Source organism: Cebus imitator, unplaced genomic scaffold, assembly GCF_001604975.1.
Source record: "Cebus imitator isolate Cc_AM_T3 unplaced genomic scaffold, Cebus_imitator-1.0 Scaffold39, whole genome shotgun sequence".
Classification (NCBI taxonomy): domain Eukaryota; kingdom Metazoa; phylum Chordata; class Mammalia; order Primates; family Cebidae; genus Cebus; species Cebus imitator.
This window is the reverse complement of record NW_016107354.1, coordinates 9,483,117-9,501,190: the sequence shown is the minus strand read 5'-3', so window position 1 is coordinate 9,501,190 and position 18,074 is coordinate 9,483,117. Positions and strand designations below refer to the sequence as shown.

Sequence of the window (18,074 nt, the reverse complement as noted above, 5' to 3'; positions counted from 1 at the left end):
CCTCCTGGGTTCAGGCAATTCTCCTGCCTCAGCCTCCTGAGTAGCTGGGATTACAGGCACGTGCCACCATGCCCGGCTAATTTTTTGTATTTTTAGTAGAGACGGGGTTTTACCATGTTGACCAGGATGGTCTCCATCTCTTGACCTCGTGATCCACCCGCCTCGGCCTCCCAAAGTGCTGGGATTACAGGCTTGAGCCACCGCGCCCGGCTACCCCTTAATTTCTTAGGTAAATTCCATGGTAATAAAGTAATTACAGCCCTACCACAGGGAGAACTGAAGGGTACACACAGGTGTGCATGTGCACACCAGTACAGAAAATGAACTACAGGCATCCAAAAATAGCTGTTACTCCAAGCTGAGGTACAGCATCACACTAAAAACAGAGGTCTTAGGTTTTTGGAAAACAGAATTTATTTCCATATCAGATTTTCTAAATAAACTTGTTATAAGCCTTCACAAGAACTTTCCTCAAAGAGCCTCTGTACAGATTGATATATTCCTCATACACCAAGGCTATGTTTCTACTAAGCCAAATAAACATCTGGACAAAAACTTTAATCATTTCATTGTTTCCAAGCGCCTGGATGTTTGAGGGTAATAAGACATCTAGACTCTGACTGGGATTTTGGTCTTTATCAAATATAACTGCAAAGAGAAATCCAACTGAAGCTTCAAAAACCATATTACTTGTAGCGCTTCAAAGCTCAGGCAAGTCAAATGGCATGCCTAATGTCACAGAGCTGGCAGGAGGTTGGGCAGGGTTTAAGCCCTGGTCTGTCTGATATGATATTCGAGCCTATATTTCTTCCACTACATCAACTGCCTCAACAATGCCTTATTTAGAAGATTCTGAAGCACAGAATAACTAGCCTTTCAGTATTTACAGCCTTGCCAGTTTATATGAAGAACATGATATGAGTAGAAAAGACATTAAGTGTCTTGCCCTGAACTCTGCATGTAAACACAAACTGGTAACATTGCCTTAAAGCAGAAATTCACATGCATTTCCACAGAGTGGAGACAGGCTTAACACGTGTTCTAGAATGCTACAACTAAAGGAGCATTAGGTGCCATCTGGGCTACCTCTCCTGATGCTGAGGGTAAATTTCTACATTAAAAGGAACAGAAAGAAAACCAGACCAAAGTTCTCCAGTTTCAGTAATTGGGTGCTTTGCTTACATTTCTGAACTTTTTATCTACACTTGCTCTAAGTGCTATAGCACATGTTAAAACGTAAGCTTGGCAAAGCCGGAACTGAAATGTAAACATTGGTGCTTTTAAGCAAAGGTAAAGGCTGTGGTTTGGATGGTTAAAGAAACCAGGAGTTTCTCACTTGGCTATCGCTAAGCTTCAGGTTAGAGTGTTTCAATGTCTCCACCTTGTGGACATAATCAACACTACATCAAAATAAATCCACTGGCCATCTTTGTAGAATTAAAAGACTGGTTTGACAATAAAATAAACTCTTTATTATAGGGCACAAAAACCTCAAAACAAGCCAGAAATTTTTTAGTAGTATGTGAAAATTGGAATTGATAAATCCGAGTCCATGCTAGATACCAAAAGTCTTCTAAACAATAATACAAAGATTAAATTACGGGCAATTCAGTTGTAGTAACAGGTGTATGCTATCATTTTTCATGTTTAGGGAAAACTAGAAAAAAGTGATGCTCTGAGTTGACAAGATCATTTAATTTCTCAGTCCATTAACTGCCCCAGCCGCTCCAGGCAGTCGAAATGTGTTGTATTGTAAGGTGTTGGGGCTCAAAAACACTATAAAGTAAAGGCTCCAGAAGCAAAAGTTTTTCACTGGCCTTCTCCTGCCATCCGGTCTCTCAATCCTATTTCCCCTGAGGTCAGCCATAGAAACTAGAATCCCTCTCCCCCCAGGTGGGCCATAGAAATCAGATCCCTTTTTTCCCAAAGCCAGCCATAAAACCTACAAAGTACTCTAATTTTCCCTCTTCCTTTCTGTGTGAAGCTGGCCACAAATAAATTATCTGGCCCACCTTGTTTCATTGCAGAAACTCCGTTACAGAGAGGGCTCTGCCCCACATCCCGGAGACAGGAACGCTGCTCAGAAGGACTAAGAATGATCTAGACAGACAGGCCTTGCTGGGTTTCCCCACTCCATCTATTAGCATTAGATTTTGCCCAATCATGTTTCTACACAGCTGCCCATACTTTGTAGAGCCTAAGCATAAAATTGGACTATTTCCCCTATATCTTTGGGTATTCATTCTGAAGGCTCCTGTGCATATACATTAAGTACATTTATATGTCCTTTCTCCAGTAAATCTGCCTTTTGTGAGTTTTCAGTGAACCTTCAGAGGGTGAATGGGAAATTTTCCCTTTGCCCCTACAAAAGGTTTGACAGCTCCTGTTTCCAAAGATTTCACAACCAAGATAGTTCTAACAGTGGCAGGCTGAAAGCCAAAGCACCTCCAGGCCTCTGTTTTTAATTAAATAAAAGAACACTTCTAGTCACAGAGGTAGACCTGAGGAAAATTAAATTAATTTTGAAATAAACTCTAGTAGTTATACTATTTCAATACAGCAATAAAATGTTGGCAAGATGAAACACTACTACCCTTAAGGGAAATCAGCTCTGGAGCCACTAGCCCTGGGCTCTGCCCCTAATAGCTGCAAGCCCTTGGGCAAGTAATTTAACCTTCCTGGACTTCACTTTGCTCATCTATAAAATAGGGATTATGATAGCATCTACCTCAAAGGACTGCTGTGGAGATAGAACAAGAGAGTATAAAGCGCCTAGCACTGCATCTGGCATATAGGAGAGTTTAGCTATTATGTAAATTATAAAAATACTGACTCACCCATCGGGTTTTTGATCATTATTTTTATGGAAATGAGTGGCACAATTATTAGTTCTGCTTTTCCTTATCTGTAACTTTAATAGCTAGAACATTCAAGGTGGAAAAGATCTTGGAGAACTTCTGGGCAAGTCACATTAACAGATGAAGGAAAAAGTCTCGGGCAAGTGAAATAACTCACTGCACCCTAAGTCTGTACAGTGATCTGAGAGGGGCACAAAAACAAGATGCCAGCCAGTGCTGTAGTCAAGGCAGGCTCCATCTGAAGGGTCCCTCAAGACATCATCTCATCACTCCACTTCACTTCACAGATGAGCACTTAGAGGAACAGGGAGGCTGGGTTTGTTCACTCATTCACTGATTCACATGTTCACTGATTTCGCAATATTTATGAGCTCCTATTATACACAACACACTGGGGATTCTGTGGTGAACGAGCAAGGCAAGTCCTGGCTTTACGGTGCTTACTGCTGCAAGTCGGAGGGGGCCGGGGGGCAATAAAGGATCAACACATAATCAAGCTCTTTTCAAATAGTGATACGCTTCCAAAGCAGCCTGCTAGAGTCGTAGAGATGCCTAGGGCAGGAGGCAGGACACACACCTACCTCTAATTGCACGGTCAAGGAGGTGTCAGCTGAGCAGCAAGAAGGACCTACCATGCAAAGCTCTGGGAAGCAGAATCCAGGCTGAGAAACACAGAGTGCAAGGCCGTGAGGCACGAACGAAAGAGCGTGACAAGACTGAGGATTGGAAGGGACAGCTGCAGGGGGGAAACAGGTAGGAGAGGGGAAGGTGAGATCTAAGAGGCAGGTACAGGCCCAGGGGGGCCGTCTAACCGGCAAGGATTCCATCCTCAGTGCGAGGTTTGGCTTAAGGGACTGACATGACATGGTTTGTTCTCAAGTGTCACTTTGGTGCTTGTGAGTTACTGGCCAAGCCTGGACTGCCCAGGCCTTCAGACTCACAGCCCAGCAGCGTTTCCCTTCATGACACACAGTCTTTGATATGGACAGCAGAAACTCAGGCGGGCAGTTGACCTCCTCTGGAAGACTCAAATAGAACCCTACAAAAGAACAGCCAGGCGGCCCCAGGTACTTACCCGCTTGTAATGTCATCGGTCCGGATGTTCTTGCTCAGAACGTCTCCATCGCTCATGTAGCCGGGGGCGTCCATGCTGATGCCTTCCAGGTCCATCTCATCTCCTGCCTTGTCTGAGACGTCCACGTGGCAGACGCTGCTGCCCCGGGAGGCCAGCTGCCTTCTCAGAGGGGCAGAGTACACATAGCGACCTGATTCAGTGTTGATGAACCGGCTGGCATTGGCTCGAGGGGGGTACCCATTGCCCATCGAGGGGGCATCTCCTGCTTGGAGCCGAGGGCTGGACTGGCCCAGTCTCCAGGACAGGGGCGTGGGCCTCGCTGTCAAGCTGAGTATGCTACGGCCACTCATCTCGGTGGTGACATTGGTGTCAAACGTGGTTTCCAATGTGCTAGAAACATAAAACCAATCTGATTAGACTCAAAGGTATCTAGTATCCTTCACAGTTTATATGCTCTTTAATTACTTAGAATTATGAAATAATCCTCATATACAAAACAGGATAAAACAACCGGCCCCCACGTACCACCTGGTGTGTTTCCCCTGTTCAAAATGAAACAGGAAAGCTGCACACCTATATAACATTCTGAAAAGGCTAGCGGAGGCTTTCCCTGCTAACACACGGTACAAGAAACGAATTACTCTAATTAAATAACCTCAACTATTAGAATTTTCTTTCTGATCCTGGAAAGAAAATGCCAGAAACTGCTGAACTGATTAGGATGGGGCATGAAGGTTGCCGCTTGCCCATTCATTCTAGGATGTCGCATGACAGCCCTCTTTTGCTAAGGGTGGGATTCTCCACCCACCAGGAGTTCCTAATACCACATTTTACATCCTTAGCTCCCTCCCAACTGAGCAGTGGAGACAGCCCTAATTTTCTAACCCTCTGAGGTTCATTTCCACCAGACTTTTGCTTTTCTCATATTTCATCCAAAAATCCTGGAAAGATTGGTAAATGCCTGGGCTTGAGTTCCCTCTTCAATCAAGTTACATGGACCAGAATCTGCCAAGAGATTGAGCTCATGCTTGATGCCCAAGAACGAACTCAGTCTCTTGGCAGCATCTGTCTTCCCCTGTCTCCACAGCGCTGCAGGTTCTTGCAGCCTGGTCAAGACTATCATCTGCACTTCTACAGGAAAACTGGAATTTCCTCACTGAGCAGAGTGAGTGAGATTCTTCCCTGCAGGAGAAACCACTGAAGTCTAATTAGCATCCCACCACGAAACTGCTATGCCAACATTGAGTCAGGGTCAGTGACAATGGTGGAAAGACGGATGTTTCACACCTAATGGAAGAGTCACAAGATCCAATATCTGACTCCCCGTCATTCAGATACCTAAAGGTTTAAGAGGGTACCACCTCCAAATCCCGAATTTACTCTCCTCTGAAAGAGCCAACTTGGTCCCTTAAGCTGTTTTTGTTTTCCTCTGATCTTGGAAAGGCTCCTTGTTTTGGGCCTTGGTCCTACTGGAGATGGAACCCACAGTGGTTAACCCCAGTCTGCCAAAACTGCTGACAGTGTGGGTTCCTTGCCGTAGTCACGTATTGGAGAAGCAAAGGAGACTCCCAGGGAGCTCAGTAGGGACAACGAGGACTTTCCTTGATTTCCACAAACTATAAAACCTCCTCCTGCCCAAAAAGGAAAGCCCAGGGTTGCATCCTCTTTAACTCCTTGTTCAACAATGAAAGCACATGACAAATGTTTCTAGTATCATCCTAGATTTCATCCAACTAGATCAGAGTTTAAACATGATGCTTAGTTTTTATAAATATTTCCTTACGTGTTTTATGCATGTGCATGACTAACAATATTACAGAGGGCTGCATAGTCAGAAGACTGGGTAAGAATTCAAGTTACTCAGTTTATCACACAGGCCAAATATAGTTCACCTGCTCATTTCAACAGCACCAGATAGTTTTAGAAAATGCAAGTAAAGTGAAATTTAAATAGAGCTGATCTACAGTGTCCACTGCTGAATGGATTTAGCAACCTTCTGCTTTTGGGAAAAATCTGTCTACACTAATTTTTGTTTCCTATAACCCGCTTCTGCATGTTTTATGGCATACTTTGTGAATTCCGGCACATTTGGAAAGCAAGACTATTGATCCATTATAACCAAATCACTTTGCTAGTGGTATGAACAGACACAGGAGAAGTACTGAAAATTAAGATACCAGCTATTTCAGTAAAGTAATCCACACCATAGATACCTGTGTGTAACCTGAGTTCCCCTTAAACTGGACATGGTTTCCTCCAAATTCTGCCGCAGATCAGCGATGTTCTTCACCGTCCGCAGCCGCCGAGCCTCAGGATCTTCCCCTGGAAAGCAGAGGGTTAAGACTAGTTAAATTCTCTGGCCGACCGTGAGCTTCCTAAGAGCAGCATTCGTGTCTGCGACCATAACCATGTTCCAGGGTCAGCACGTGGCTCGTCGTGGGTGCTTAATAAGGATTTGAGAATCAATGAATGATTGAATGGATGCCCAAAGGAAGTGTGAAGTCCAAGGAGATTCTTCTTTCGGCTGCCTTCTCAAATAGGTGAAGTGTAGCATGTGGGAAAAGCCAAGTGCCTAGTCTGAGATGTAAACACATTTCCCCAGTGTCTCCAACAGAGACATGCTCAGGTTAGGTCTGACCAGGGAGTCATTTTCTGCCCCCCGACCCCAAAAACAGAGGTATTTTGTTTTCTATCAGTGATATATGCAGCTATCTTAGGCCCTACTTTTCAAGCATAGCTTGTGGTAGCTAGAAGATCTACACTTATTAATCAAAAAAAATTTTTTTTTGAGATGGAGTCTTACCCTGTTGTCCAGGCTGGAGCACAGTGGTACGATCTCAGCTCACTGCAACCTCTACCTCCTGGGTTCAGGCAATTCTCCTGCCTCAGCCTCCAGAGTAGCTGGGATTATAGGTGCCTGCCACCACACCTGGCTAATTGTTTTTATTTTTTTGTACAAATGGGATTTTACCATGTTGCCCAGGTGATCTCAAACTCCTGACCTCAGGTGATCGGCCCATCTCAGCCTCCCAAAATGCTGGGATTACAGGTGTGAGCACCTGGCCTAATTCCATTTCTTTTAGCCTTATAAAAAAGAGAAGGGCAATAACTGCAATAATGATTAACAGAATTAACAGGGCACTAGGCAGCTAAGAAATGCCATTGAATTAGCTTTTCTTCTGAGATAGATAACAACTTTCTTAGGTTGTTCTTGGCATGGTAGTGCCTGGAGGCTGGGATGGATATGCCCATGATTTCACTGAGGAGATTTAACTTGAAAATGCAAGTGCTTTCAATCCCCTCCTTCCCCCTTTTAACTCAAAGAAATTTGGAAGGCATTTTTCTCTTATCTGAAAAGTGGTCAAACTTAATTTCCCACCCAATGTTTTAAAATACATACATATCTATATGTTTTTAAACAAAAGCAAAGATGTATATCTGTTGTACCTTCCCTTAATGATCTTGGAGGAATGTAATTGCATCTACCTTCTGGACCATCAGTAAAATCTTTTACTGACAGTTTGGCCACATTTTATGTATATAAGGCTGCTAAAAACATACTGATGCTTAGGCTAGCTCTATAACCTTTAGAAAACATTGATTATGAAGCTAAGTCTAGGCACAGGTTTTCAGATTACCTCAATTGATTACCTTAACCACACACACAAAATATAATAAGTATATTTGCTAATCCATCATGCTATTAATGACCTATTTGCTGGTCTTAACCCTCCATTAGAAATTCAACTATTTTATTTTATTTTATAGAGCAGGCTCTTGCTGTGTTGCTCAGGCTGGAGTGCAGTGCTATGATCCTAGCTCAAAGCAGCCTCAAACTCCTGGGCTCAACCAATCCTCCCACCTTGGCCTCCCATGTAGCGAGGGCTACAGGCATGTACCACCATGCCTGGCTAATTTGTTTTCTTTGTAGAGATGGAGTCTTGCTATGTTGCTCAGGCTAGTCTCAAACTCCTGGCCTCAAATGATCTTCTCACATTGGCCTCCCAAAGTGCTAAGGTTACAGGTATAGCCACTGCATCCAGACAGAAAGCCAAAGATCTTTGAGATAGGGATGGTGTCTCACCTTTCCTTTTGGTAACCCCCACACAATTTATAGATGCCTAAGAAATACTTATTACCCAACACACACTTGGTCAGTGTGGGGCTGTAGGAAAAGCATGGACTTTGCATTTCCACAGATTAATATTTGAAATGTGGCAGTGCTGCTTCTTAGTCACCTGACCCCGGACAAGTCACTACTTCTCTCTGGATCTCATTTGTAAAATAGACATAAAACCCCTCTGCTAGAAGGGTTAGTGAGAGAGTCAGATGACATGGCATATAGCACAAAATGAGTGCTCAGTAACTCATTCCCCAGCCCTGAAAAGCCTTGAGATGAATGCAGATTTAGCCGACAGCCTGACTGGAGCTCCATGAGAGATGTGACAAGAGATATAGAACCAGGGGCACCAGCTAAGCTGTACCCAGATTCACCAGCAAAGAGACTGAGATAATAAATACTGTTCTCATTCGGGAAAAAAAAAAAAAAAAAGCCCTGTTTCCCTCTTGTGGGTACTGCTGAGAAATATTTGCCCCCTTCCAGGGCTCTACACTACATCAGATCCCAAGGGTAATGTAGAAACACAAGACAGTGGTCCACTGACATGCTTAGGTGAGCACATTCTGAACTGCCAATGATGCCTCCTTGGACGATGGCCTGAATGTATAAGATTTACTAACTCATAGCCTGAACACAGGAAAAACACAATCGAGCTCCAGTGGAAACAGCAGGGCACTTTCAACTCATAGATATGGAGAGGTCTTAAAAATTTAGTGTCTACTTGTAGTGATCTGGACTTTGCCACAGACAGCTCTACCTCAAGCTACTAGCCACGATTGGGAGAACATCACATGGTGAGCAAATATGACTGGGTTTGGAGGATATCAAGGTGTTACACAAGGGCCATGAAAAACATCCAGGATTTTTACTTGGAAATAAAGAAGGCTTAAGGGATATGTTACTACATGGAAAAGAATAAAAACTGTCTGGGGCTTCAGAAGGCTGAATTATATTCAGTGACTGGAAATATAAGAATAAAGAACTCCATTAACTGTTGAAGCTATCAACAACAACAACAAAATAAAGGGCTGCCTTATGAAGGAACATTTTATCCAAGAAATATTTGAGCAGATGCTGAAAGATGAGTCATCAGTAAGCTAAAGAAGGAATTCATGAGCTGGATAATAAGGTGTGTGTTGTTCCTTCAAATTCTATCATCCAAGATGCATTTCTCAACTACAATGCTCTGCACATGACCACACACTGTAGGAAAACTTGCCCATTTGCATAAGCAGGGGGAAGAACTAAGTGATGGATCAAATAGTTAAGTAAGTGTCCATTTCTAATCAGTCCTCCCATTCACTGTCATTTCAAAGGACTGGCTGTGGGTAAGTTAAATTCAGCCTCATGCTATTTATTATTCAGTGTCTCCATAAAAAAATTCAACATAGTCACACATGTGATTTCTACTGCTTGAAAATAAAGACATGTCACCCTGATAAAGAATTTTCATTAGTGACCAATCCCATTTGATTTGATACCAAAGAGTGCATAGTCAAACACTACTGGTTGCACAGGTCTGTTCCCCAAGGCTGACTGACAGCATCTCAGGTTTTCCAAGCTCTCAAGGCCTGGTACAGTGGAGACATGGAGATAAAAAGAAAAATTAGGGGAAGATAACATACTCCAGTCTGTCACTCTGAAATCTAGGTAATATTTGGAATATTCTCTGGCTGTTCCTTTTGCTTTTCAAATGTGGATTTTGCTGAGACTCAACGTTTGACAGAAATCGACGCCACTCCACAGGCCACACATCTGAACCATGCTGGGATCTGAAGCTCTGGCCTTGCTCTTTTGATGTCCGCACATCAGAACGCAATCTGGAATGTGCGTGGAGACCCAAGAAGCCATCTGAACTCCACACCCTTCTGATTGCTGGTCCTTTTCTTGAGCTATCCATGTACTCATATGCAAGGGAGCTACGAACATCGAAGAGAAGGAAACAAAATCAATCCCAAATGTGGGGCCCGGATCATTCTAAGATGGATTGCTTACAAATGGCTTGAAGAATCTCTGCACCATCACTGTGCGCAGCCAGTGGAACCAGAAGGAAATAGATCGCCCAGATCCTCTGAAATTAATCCTTAGGGCTAATGGCAAGATGGGTAAGGTTCAATCATTGGGCTGCAGACAAATTCCACAGCTGTAATGTGACTATTAAAATGGTGTAATCAGGGCTATGTAGTTTAATAAAATAAACACGGATTCAGTTCTTAACCCAACTTTGGAAGTGGTAAGATATGAGAAGTGACATAGCCACTAATAAATCCATGGCTTACACTCGCTTCCCTGGATAGAAGTTGCTGGAGCCAGGATCACAGAGTTGGGGAATGGGGAAAAGGGAGAAGATGACAGCTTAGAATCTGCTGTAGGAAGAATTCTAATTCAGGGGTGAATTTTCTTCTTTAAATTAAAAATGTGACAGCAAAACATCAATAAATAAATGCTTGTGGAATCAACTATACAACAACTGCAAATTTTAGGCTATGATACAGTATCATGTCCCTGTAATTATCATTGTCTAGGATACATTTAAATAAAATTTAGATTTTTGTTTTTAGTAAAAGAAGCATGTTACAATTTTCCCCCCCAATTCGTGTAGGACTCTAAGAACACATTTTAAATCAGTGCTTCCACACAGGAACGAAATCCACTATTTTAGAGTTTTAAATCTTGTTGAAAAACAACTTATCTGAAGAGTGAACAAGAAGATTCAAAGTTAAGTAACAGTGCAGTCCAGAGTCCCTAAATGAATAAAACTGAATATATGTTAAAAGTAGGATTTGCACACCACTAAGAGACTTGTTTACAATTCTGGGGAGGAGGGAAGAAACTGTATGAGGGAGAGAAAAGGGAAGAAAAAGAATAAGGAAAATAGTAGGAAAAGAAAGAAAGAAAGTTTCTTAACAGTCAATGCAACCATAATGCAACTTTCAATCAAGCTGGGTTCATGCCATTCCAGCAGGTATTGCAAGGGTGGCCTCATCACCAACAGACACAGATTTCTGGGGCTCCATACTCACCAGTGAGTTCTTCCAGAGCAGGCTGTCCAGTCTTGGTGAAGTGGCTGGGCTCCATGCTCACACCTGTTGAGCTTGACTCGGCAGTAACATTCCCTTCGGTGTCTGTCTGAGACCTTCACATACAAACCAAAGCAGATACACTTGTCATGACAGGCAACTACCCCATCTGGACCACTGCGGTCTAACCACAGTGCTCACCATCACCTCCTGCACAAGAAGCTTCAGAACAGAGCAGACCAGCAGACTGAGGCTAAATAATTCATGAGCCGTATGTGGAGCAATGTCCTAAGAACAGAAAAGCCACTGAACTGTAAAGATAAACTTTTCATTGTCCAAATGGAGGGTCTGCAGTCCCTCACTGGGAAATGCTTCTCTGAATCTCCCTCAGGGTGCTAGGTCTAGCCAGATACATGCTGGAGGGTGCTGGGTGGTTTGAATAATTTAACCTATGCCAAAGAACAACTTCTAAGAAACCAGCAACACCAAAAAGTCAAACATAAAGATGACTGTATTAACAGCATCCCCGCCCCAAAATCCTCCTGACATGGCTCTCTCTACAAAGGTGGCCATTAAACCAGTTGGAAGTGGGTGCCAAGCAGGTGCGTTTGCCCTCCAGGTCTCTGATTCAGAGCTTAGCTCTTCTGACATGAAAGGTCTCATTGATCATTATTACAACACTTGACTGAAATCTGTACTTCCCCAAACCCTCTCCATGTCCTTATTTGTCAAGCAAATTGAAGCAATGGCTTCGTGCAGTGTTTTCATGTCACAGTTACCTCTGCTCACTCGGTATGGCATGCAAATGTGTAATTACACTCAGATGCATGACCCTGCGTATAACATTATTCATGCGCTGGCATCGTGAGCTGATTCAACCAATTTCACTGTCTGCGAAGGAAACGTTTGCCGAGACTGAGAGTGGAGGACGGGGAATGTGTCCTGATAAACCTCAAGTCATCCAACTGTTCTTCCCTCCTTTGTTCTTCCCACTGAGGCCATCATTCTCAACTGTGCTATCTTTACCTTTAAAGGATTTCACAATCCCTGTGCTCCTTTTATCCTCAGCCAGGGTCCAGGCCCTCAGCGTCTCCGTTGAGGCCTTATGAGCGCTTTGAAACAGGTACCTCACACCTGGAGGTTAAAATGGCAGCCAGGTGTGGAAATCAGCCCGATTTATTCCTACTGGTCTGTATAATATTTTAAAGTTTTAAAATTAGCTCAATATTTTAAAATTGGGATATTTCACAATAAATATCTGGAATTCTGCCTTCGTCCACAAAAACAAAGTCTGGGAAAGACTGAGGGTTTGTTCGTGTAGAGCGCCATCTGCTGGTGCCAAGTGGTGGCTGCATCCTCTAAAGAGGTATAGCTCTCTCTGCCACTGCCCCACTCACCCTGAGCCACCCATCTAGATGACCATTTAGGGGCCAATTAGGCATCTGAATCCGTAATCTCCATTCTACACTCTTCCTAAGTCTGGACTACTCCCCACACAATCCTTCGTTGATTTTTGTAATACCGATGTGATGACAACCCTGTCTTCAGTGTTTCCATTACCTACGAAATAAGGTCTAAACTCCTTATTGTGGTAGATGATGGCCAAATTCTTCCTTTATTTCCATCCCCATCTTCTGCCTTTCTGAACCTTTACATACAGCTCTACTATGCTCCACCTACATGTGCCTTCTCTCCACATGCCTTTAACAACTTTATCTTTGTAGTAACTGCAACCTCTCTGCCTAAAGGCTCTTCTCCTCCTTCCTTAGTTGGCTCCTAATCTGTCTTTAAGATGCAGCTTCCATGTCACCTTTGCCTGGGAGCCTTTCTTGACTCCTTGCCAGCTGATCTTCCCACCTCTTTTGTGTTCCTATAGCACTCTATTCTCCTGTTGGCTAAAATGTGATCTAATAAGTAAATCTGTCCTCAACTAGATTGAGAGTTCTCCGGAGGCAAAAGTCAGTTCAAGTTCATATGCTGCACAGGCAACACAAGAAGGGCATGTGGACCGGATAAATAAGAAGTGTTTAAGTCTCAGAAGATGCTAGGGACTCGAAGGAACATTAGACTTGGAAGTCTAAATATTCAGCTAGCTCCAGGTCTAAGATCTATAACTTGGTAGCCATGCAAATTTGAGCTAAGTCAATTCCCCTCTTTGAATCTCAGCATCCTCATCTGTACAATGGGGATAATAATGGCAACCTCCTCTGGTTCTATAAAAATCAAATGTGACGTGATGCACAACTCTTAGTAAACTATAAAGTAATAGTTACATATGAATTGATAAATATAATTCATTCTGAGTGATTTTTTTAAAATATGACCCATCTTCCCTTTACTCCTTGGTAACAACTGTAACATGGAAAGGTTTTGGGAAGAGCAATTATAATTTATATATAGTGAACCATAAGCTTGAGGGAGAGAAGTTTAGAGCAGAAAGGGAGAATAAACCATTTTATAGAATCTAATCTAATCTAATCTTCTCACTTTCCAGATGAAGACAATGAAGATAAAGTGATTTAGAGTCAAGACTAGTGGTTAAGAGCCTAGTCTCACTAGTTAGACAAACTTGGGTTTTTGTTTTTTTTTTTGAAACGGAGTCTTGTTCTATTGCCCAGGCTGGAGTGCAGTGGTGCATTTATGGCTCACTGAAACCTCCTTTTCCCAGGTTCAAGTGATTTTCATGCCTCAGCCTCCCAAATATTTGGGACTACAGGCATAGTTCACCTTGCCAGGCTAATTTTTCTATTTTTAGTAGAGATAGCATTTCACCACATTGGTCAGGCTGGTCTTGAACTCCTAACCTCAAGTGATATGCCTGCCTTGACCTCCCAAAATGATGGGATTTCAGGCATAAGCCACCATGCTCAGCCCACATTTGGTTTTAAATGTGAGCTCTTCTAGCCTAGTTCTTGGAGCAAGTTGCTTAATTACCCCTAAGCTGCTAGGTCATGGAAGTGCAGGAAGAATGAAATGAGCTAAGATGTGGAAAGTCCTTAGTGGAGTCTCTTCCTGCACTCAATCAACAGCTGTTCCTGCAGCCAGTGCCCAAGACCTCAGAGGGCATCAAGGGCTGACAAAGGATAGGCCCAGGTGTCCTGATTCCTATCCTGGTGCTCTTCTTTCCAGCATCACTTCCCAGACTCCATTAAAGACGAGGGTACCTCAAAGGGGCCAGAGAGACGTTACCCAGAGTGGGCAGTAACATAAAAATGGGGCTAGTCAGATACACATCCTAGATGTTTTCCTCTTCCTCCTCTTTTTCAGACATTTGCTCTTTATCATTAAGACTTTTTCTTCTGATAGAAAATCTTGAAATAAAAAAAGGTTATATGTTTTATAATCTTTCAAATGATTATAGCGAACAGCCAAAAAGGAATGGGATTGGTGATCAAAGGCTGTCATATTTTAATTCTGAAAATGCAAATTGAGAGTTTGTGAATCTTGAACATGTATTACCTCACGACTAATAATGCTATTGGAATTACAGAAATTTCATGTGGAGCTATTCAGTTGCCTTCACACTTCAGAGAACAATTGTATTAAAAGCTGTGCCTGTAGACCAGCTGAGTTATTATCTAAGCCCTGGGGCTCTTCTCAGGACTGTTAGCTGAGCTGATGACTTGATTCAATAAAATGAGACCTTCTCCCAATTAAAAAGATCGGTATGACCCTCACTGAAAGGGAATGTGGGCAGAAGAAAAGGCAGGAGGGCAATGCCTGACATTCCTTTGCTGGCCCTGTGCTGGCTGGCTTTCCTTTGAAAGCACGTAAGCTAGTCCCTCCACCAGCTATTGGCAGGAACTGTAACAGAGCCCACTACAACACAACTCAGGAGGAAAGACGGAATACTGAATTCTTTGGGGAATCATACAAACATAGCAAGCTGAAAGTCTGGGCATGCACCTATGCACCTGAACAGGCATGTAAATGCATGTATGCATATGTGCCTTTGCATTTTATGTATGACTAGTGTCCATACTTACATGTTACTTTTAATGTGTGTCCACACATATGGCTGTATGAATGTGTATACAGTTGTGCATCTGTATGCACTTGAGTTACAACTGTAAAATAAGTGTCTAGAATGTGACACTCAATCATTAATCCTCTTTTGTGTGTACAAGTATTAGTTATTCAATTGTGCAGTGTGGCCAAATGCACTGCTCATCTCCAGCACAGAACTGAGTGGGGTAATGTCAATGAAAGCTCTGGGAATTATAAGAATGTCAAGGGCAGGGGCTGGGGAGCTTCCATCTGCCGGGAGTGGACTCATCCATGTGTGTGACACGGCCTCTGGAGCCTGCATGCCTTATTCAGTAAGGGGTGTGGTGCAGCCTGAGCAACAAGCGATATCGATGGCTAGAATCACACAGAACAGCAGCACCTGGCTCCACACAGTCTCCCATGGTCCTGAGGATGCGCCATCAAAGAGACAGGGGTTCAGGGGGACAGATAAGGACAGAAGGATCCATCCATCACCACAAATGCCCAGGTTTATCTCTCAGAACATGAGCTCTTCTGTTCTCCCAGAACCGGCCCCTCCCCTACCATGACTCTTCTCCCCCATGTCCCTCTCCCTTCTGAAAGCCCCAGCAAGCAGCAGGGACTGTGAGAATCTGGATGTTCAAGGCAATCCCTGCTATAAGAAATCTTAGTTATTGAGCCAGGTGTTTATTTTTGTGTGTTTTTTTTCAAGGTATGTTGGGATGTGTTAGGACTAACGCCGGAGCCTGTCAAGTGACACAAAACCATCCCCACCCTCACATTTAGGCCTTCACACTTCTGCTTAGGCAAGCTGCTGCTACAAGGCCTGGGGTCCCCACATGCCTACACATCCTGGGATCAGCATACATTTTACTTCCCTTCTTCAGCTTTCTCTGTTCCTCCCCTGACCTGTGCTGTATGAACTGCTCCCTGGGGCCCACTGTGTCTGCCTCTCTTAGGAGCTTATCACATGGTTTCTTAGCTACTGGCTTAAATATTCCTGGAGCACAGCCTAGCTCTTGTCCTCACAGAGCCGGAATCCACTAAAAGGTTCTTTTACCCAATGTCCCAGGCAGCACAGGTGGGTGGCAACTCCTACCTGTACAGGAAAGGTGCGACCGTGGCAGTGTTGGGATGGTTGTATTGCTGCTGGGGCTGAGGTAGCTGAACACTGACGGTATTGCTTCCTGTGGTCTGGGTGGTCCCGATGGACCCACTGACGGTCTGGCTGCTGATGCTGTGGTTCAGGGTGGTCCCTCCTGGGCCTTTTCCTTCTGAGGATGCCAGGCTGGAAGAGGAACTGGAGTGTCTGCCGTCCAGCTGGGGCTTCTGCTGGGGGAGCCCTGAGCTCGGCTTCCCACTCCGGCTCCGCTCCCCTTCCCTGGAAGGTGTTGGGGCACTTGGGGATTTCCCAGGCATGCTCTTCATTCCTGGTTTTGGTATTCCACTGTGGGAAGGGGCCATGGACTCCTTCTTGGCACTGTTGAGCTTACCCCCTTTGGGGATGAAGCTGGCGATCTTGGAGGACTTTTTTGGCATCTCGGGCATGGCTGCTCCACTGGGATCTTCTTTTGGCTCTTCCTTGAGGTCCAGCCTCTCCGTCACAGAGGCTCTCTTGGCAAGGTCCTTGCTTTTCTCCTTATCCTTCTCCCGCTGTTGTTTCTCCTTCTCTTTCTCATTGCCTTTCGGAGAACTCTTCTTGTTGGTCAGCGCCCGGCTAAAAGTCCTCTGGGCAATGCCCTTGAGTGCAATCTTGGGGCTGCTGGAAGCAGGGCCCATGGTGGTGAGCATGCGACCAGCGGCCTCCAGCTCCTCACTCTCTTCGAAACTGGGCAGAGTCTCCAGCCGCTCACAGCTTGTGTCCCGGGACCCCGGGCCCTCACCTGCCTTTGAGCCCCCTTTACTGTTGAAAAGTTTCAGCTTTTCCAGCATGGACTTCTGATTGTTGGGGGCCGGCTTCATGGCTTCAGGTGTGGGCCTGGGGGCCTCAGGCCCAGGGGGCTTAATGGAGAGCATGGATACCGTGGCACTGTGCTTCACGCTGAGGGATTTGCTGCGCCAAGGCTTGGTGGCTGCGCTAGGCTGCGGGATGGCCGAGGAGGTGCTACAATTAGTAGGGGTGGAGCTGCTGCTGCTCTCCAAGGAAGCAGGTGCATTGTCGCTCATTCCGGGGTGGGAGGAGGCTGAGCTTGCCAATGGCTCTGCAGAGACAGAAGAGAGGAGACCTGAATCACACCTTTTGACCTGCACTGAAGACCAGGGAGGGTCAGCCACAGCCATACAACCAATCACTCCCAACCCAAATGCCGTATAGCTCCATTGCCCACTTTGTGGATGATCCGTGGTTAGCTTTGAATTCCTGGCTTGACTTCCTCCTGCTTTCCATCCTGCGCAGTTCACATCCCCCCGACCCCAACACTTTTGGTGGCATGTGCCTTGCAAACGCATGCTGATCTTAACAGATCTGAACAGATACCCATGGCAATAATATAGCCATTTCATGAAAGAGTAGGAAATACCTACCGCTTTGAATTATTCATCCCATAGCCCATTTCCCCACTATGGGAAAGAATCAAGAATTATCCAACTTTAAGCAAACAATGTAGCAGAGACATTAAAATACAACATTTATAAAAATAGAAAAGGAGGAAAAACCATGTAGAATCTTTAAAAAAAGAATACACAAAAGTTGTTAAAGCCTGTTAAAGCATGTAAGTTTTTCCTATCCTGGCACTTTTTAAAAGTTGCAAATGGCTGGGCGTGGTGACTCACACCTGTAATCTCAGCACTTTGGAAGGCTGAGGTGGCCGATCACCTGAGGTCAGGAGTTCAAGACTAGCCTGGGCAACATGGTGAAACCTAGTCTCTACTAAAAATATAAAAATTAGCTGGACATGGTGGCGCATACTTGTAGTCTCAGCTATTCAGGAGGCTGAGGCAGGAGAAGTGCCTGAACCCGGGAGGCGGAGGGTGCAGTGAGCCGAGATCACGCCACTGCACTCCAGCCTGGGCAA

General features: G+C 44.4%; 1 protein-coding gene across 6 annotated transcripts in view; it reads right to left on the bottom strand.

Annotated features, from left to right (window-relative positions):
- The window catches only part of NAV2 (neuron navigator 2), a 411,110-nt gene that overhangs the window by 171,261 nt on the left and 221,775 nt on the right, over window positions 1-18,074 (bottom strand). For 3 of the 6 annotated variants that reach the window (XM_017525903.2, XM_017525904.2, XM_017525905.2), the window contains 4 exons: window positions 16,160-17,261; window positions 11,077-11,189; window positions 6,147-6,255; window positions 3,934-4,323 (listed from right to left, as the gene is read on the bottom strand). In XM_017525903.2, the coding sequence (XP_017381392.1) occupies window positions 3,934-4,323; window positions 6,147-6,255; window positions 11,077-11,189; window positions 16,160-17,261 (1,714 nt within the window). Of the gene's footprint in view, window positions 1-3,933; window positions 4,324-6,146; window positions 6,256-11,076; window positions 11,190-16,159; window positions 17,271-18,074 lie in introns of those variants that run through there. The other 3 variants (XM_037737552.1, XM_017525900.2, XM_017525901.2) reach the window with 1 other exon arrangement.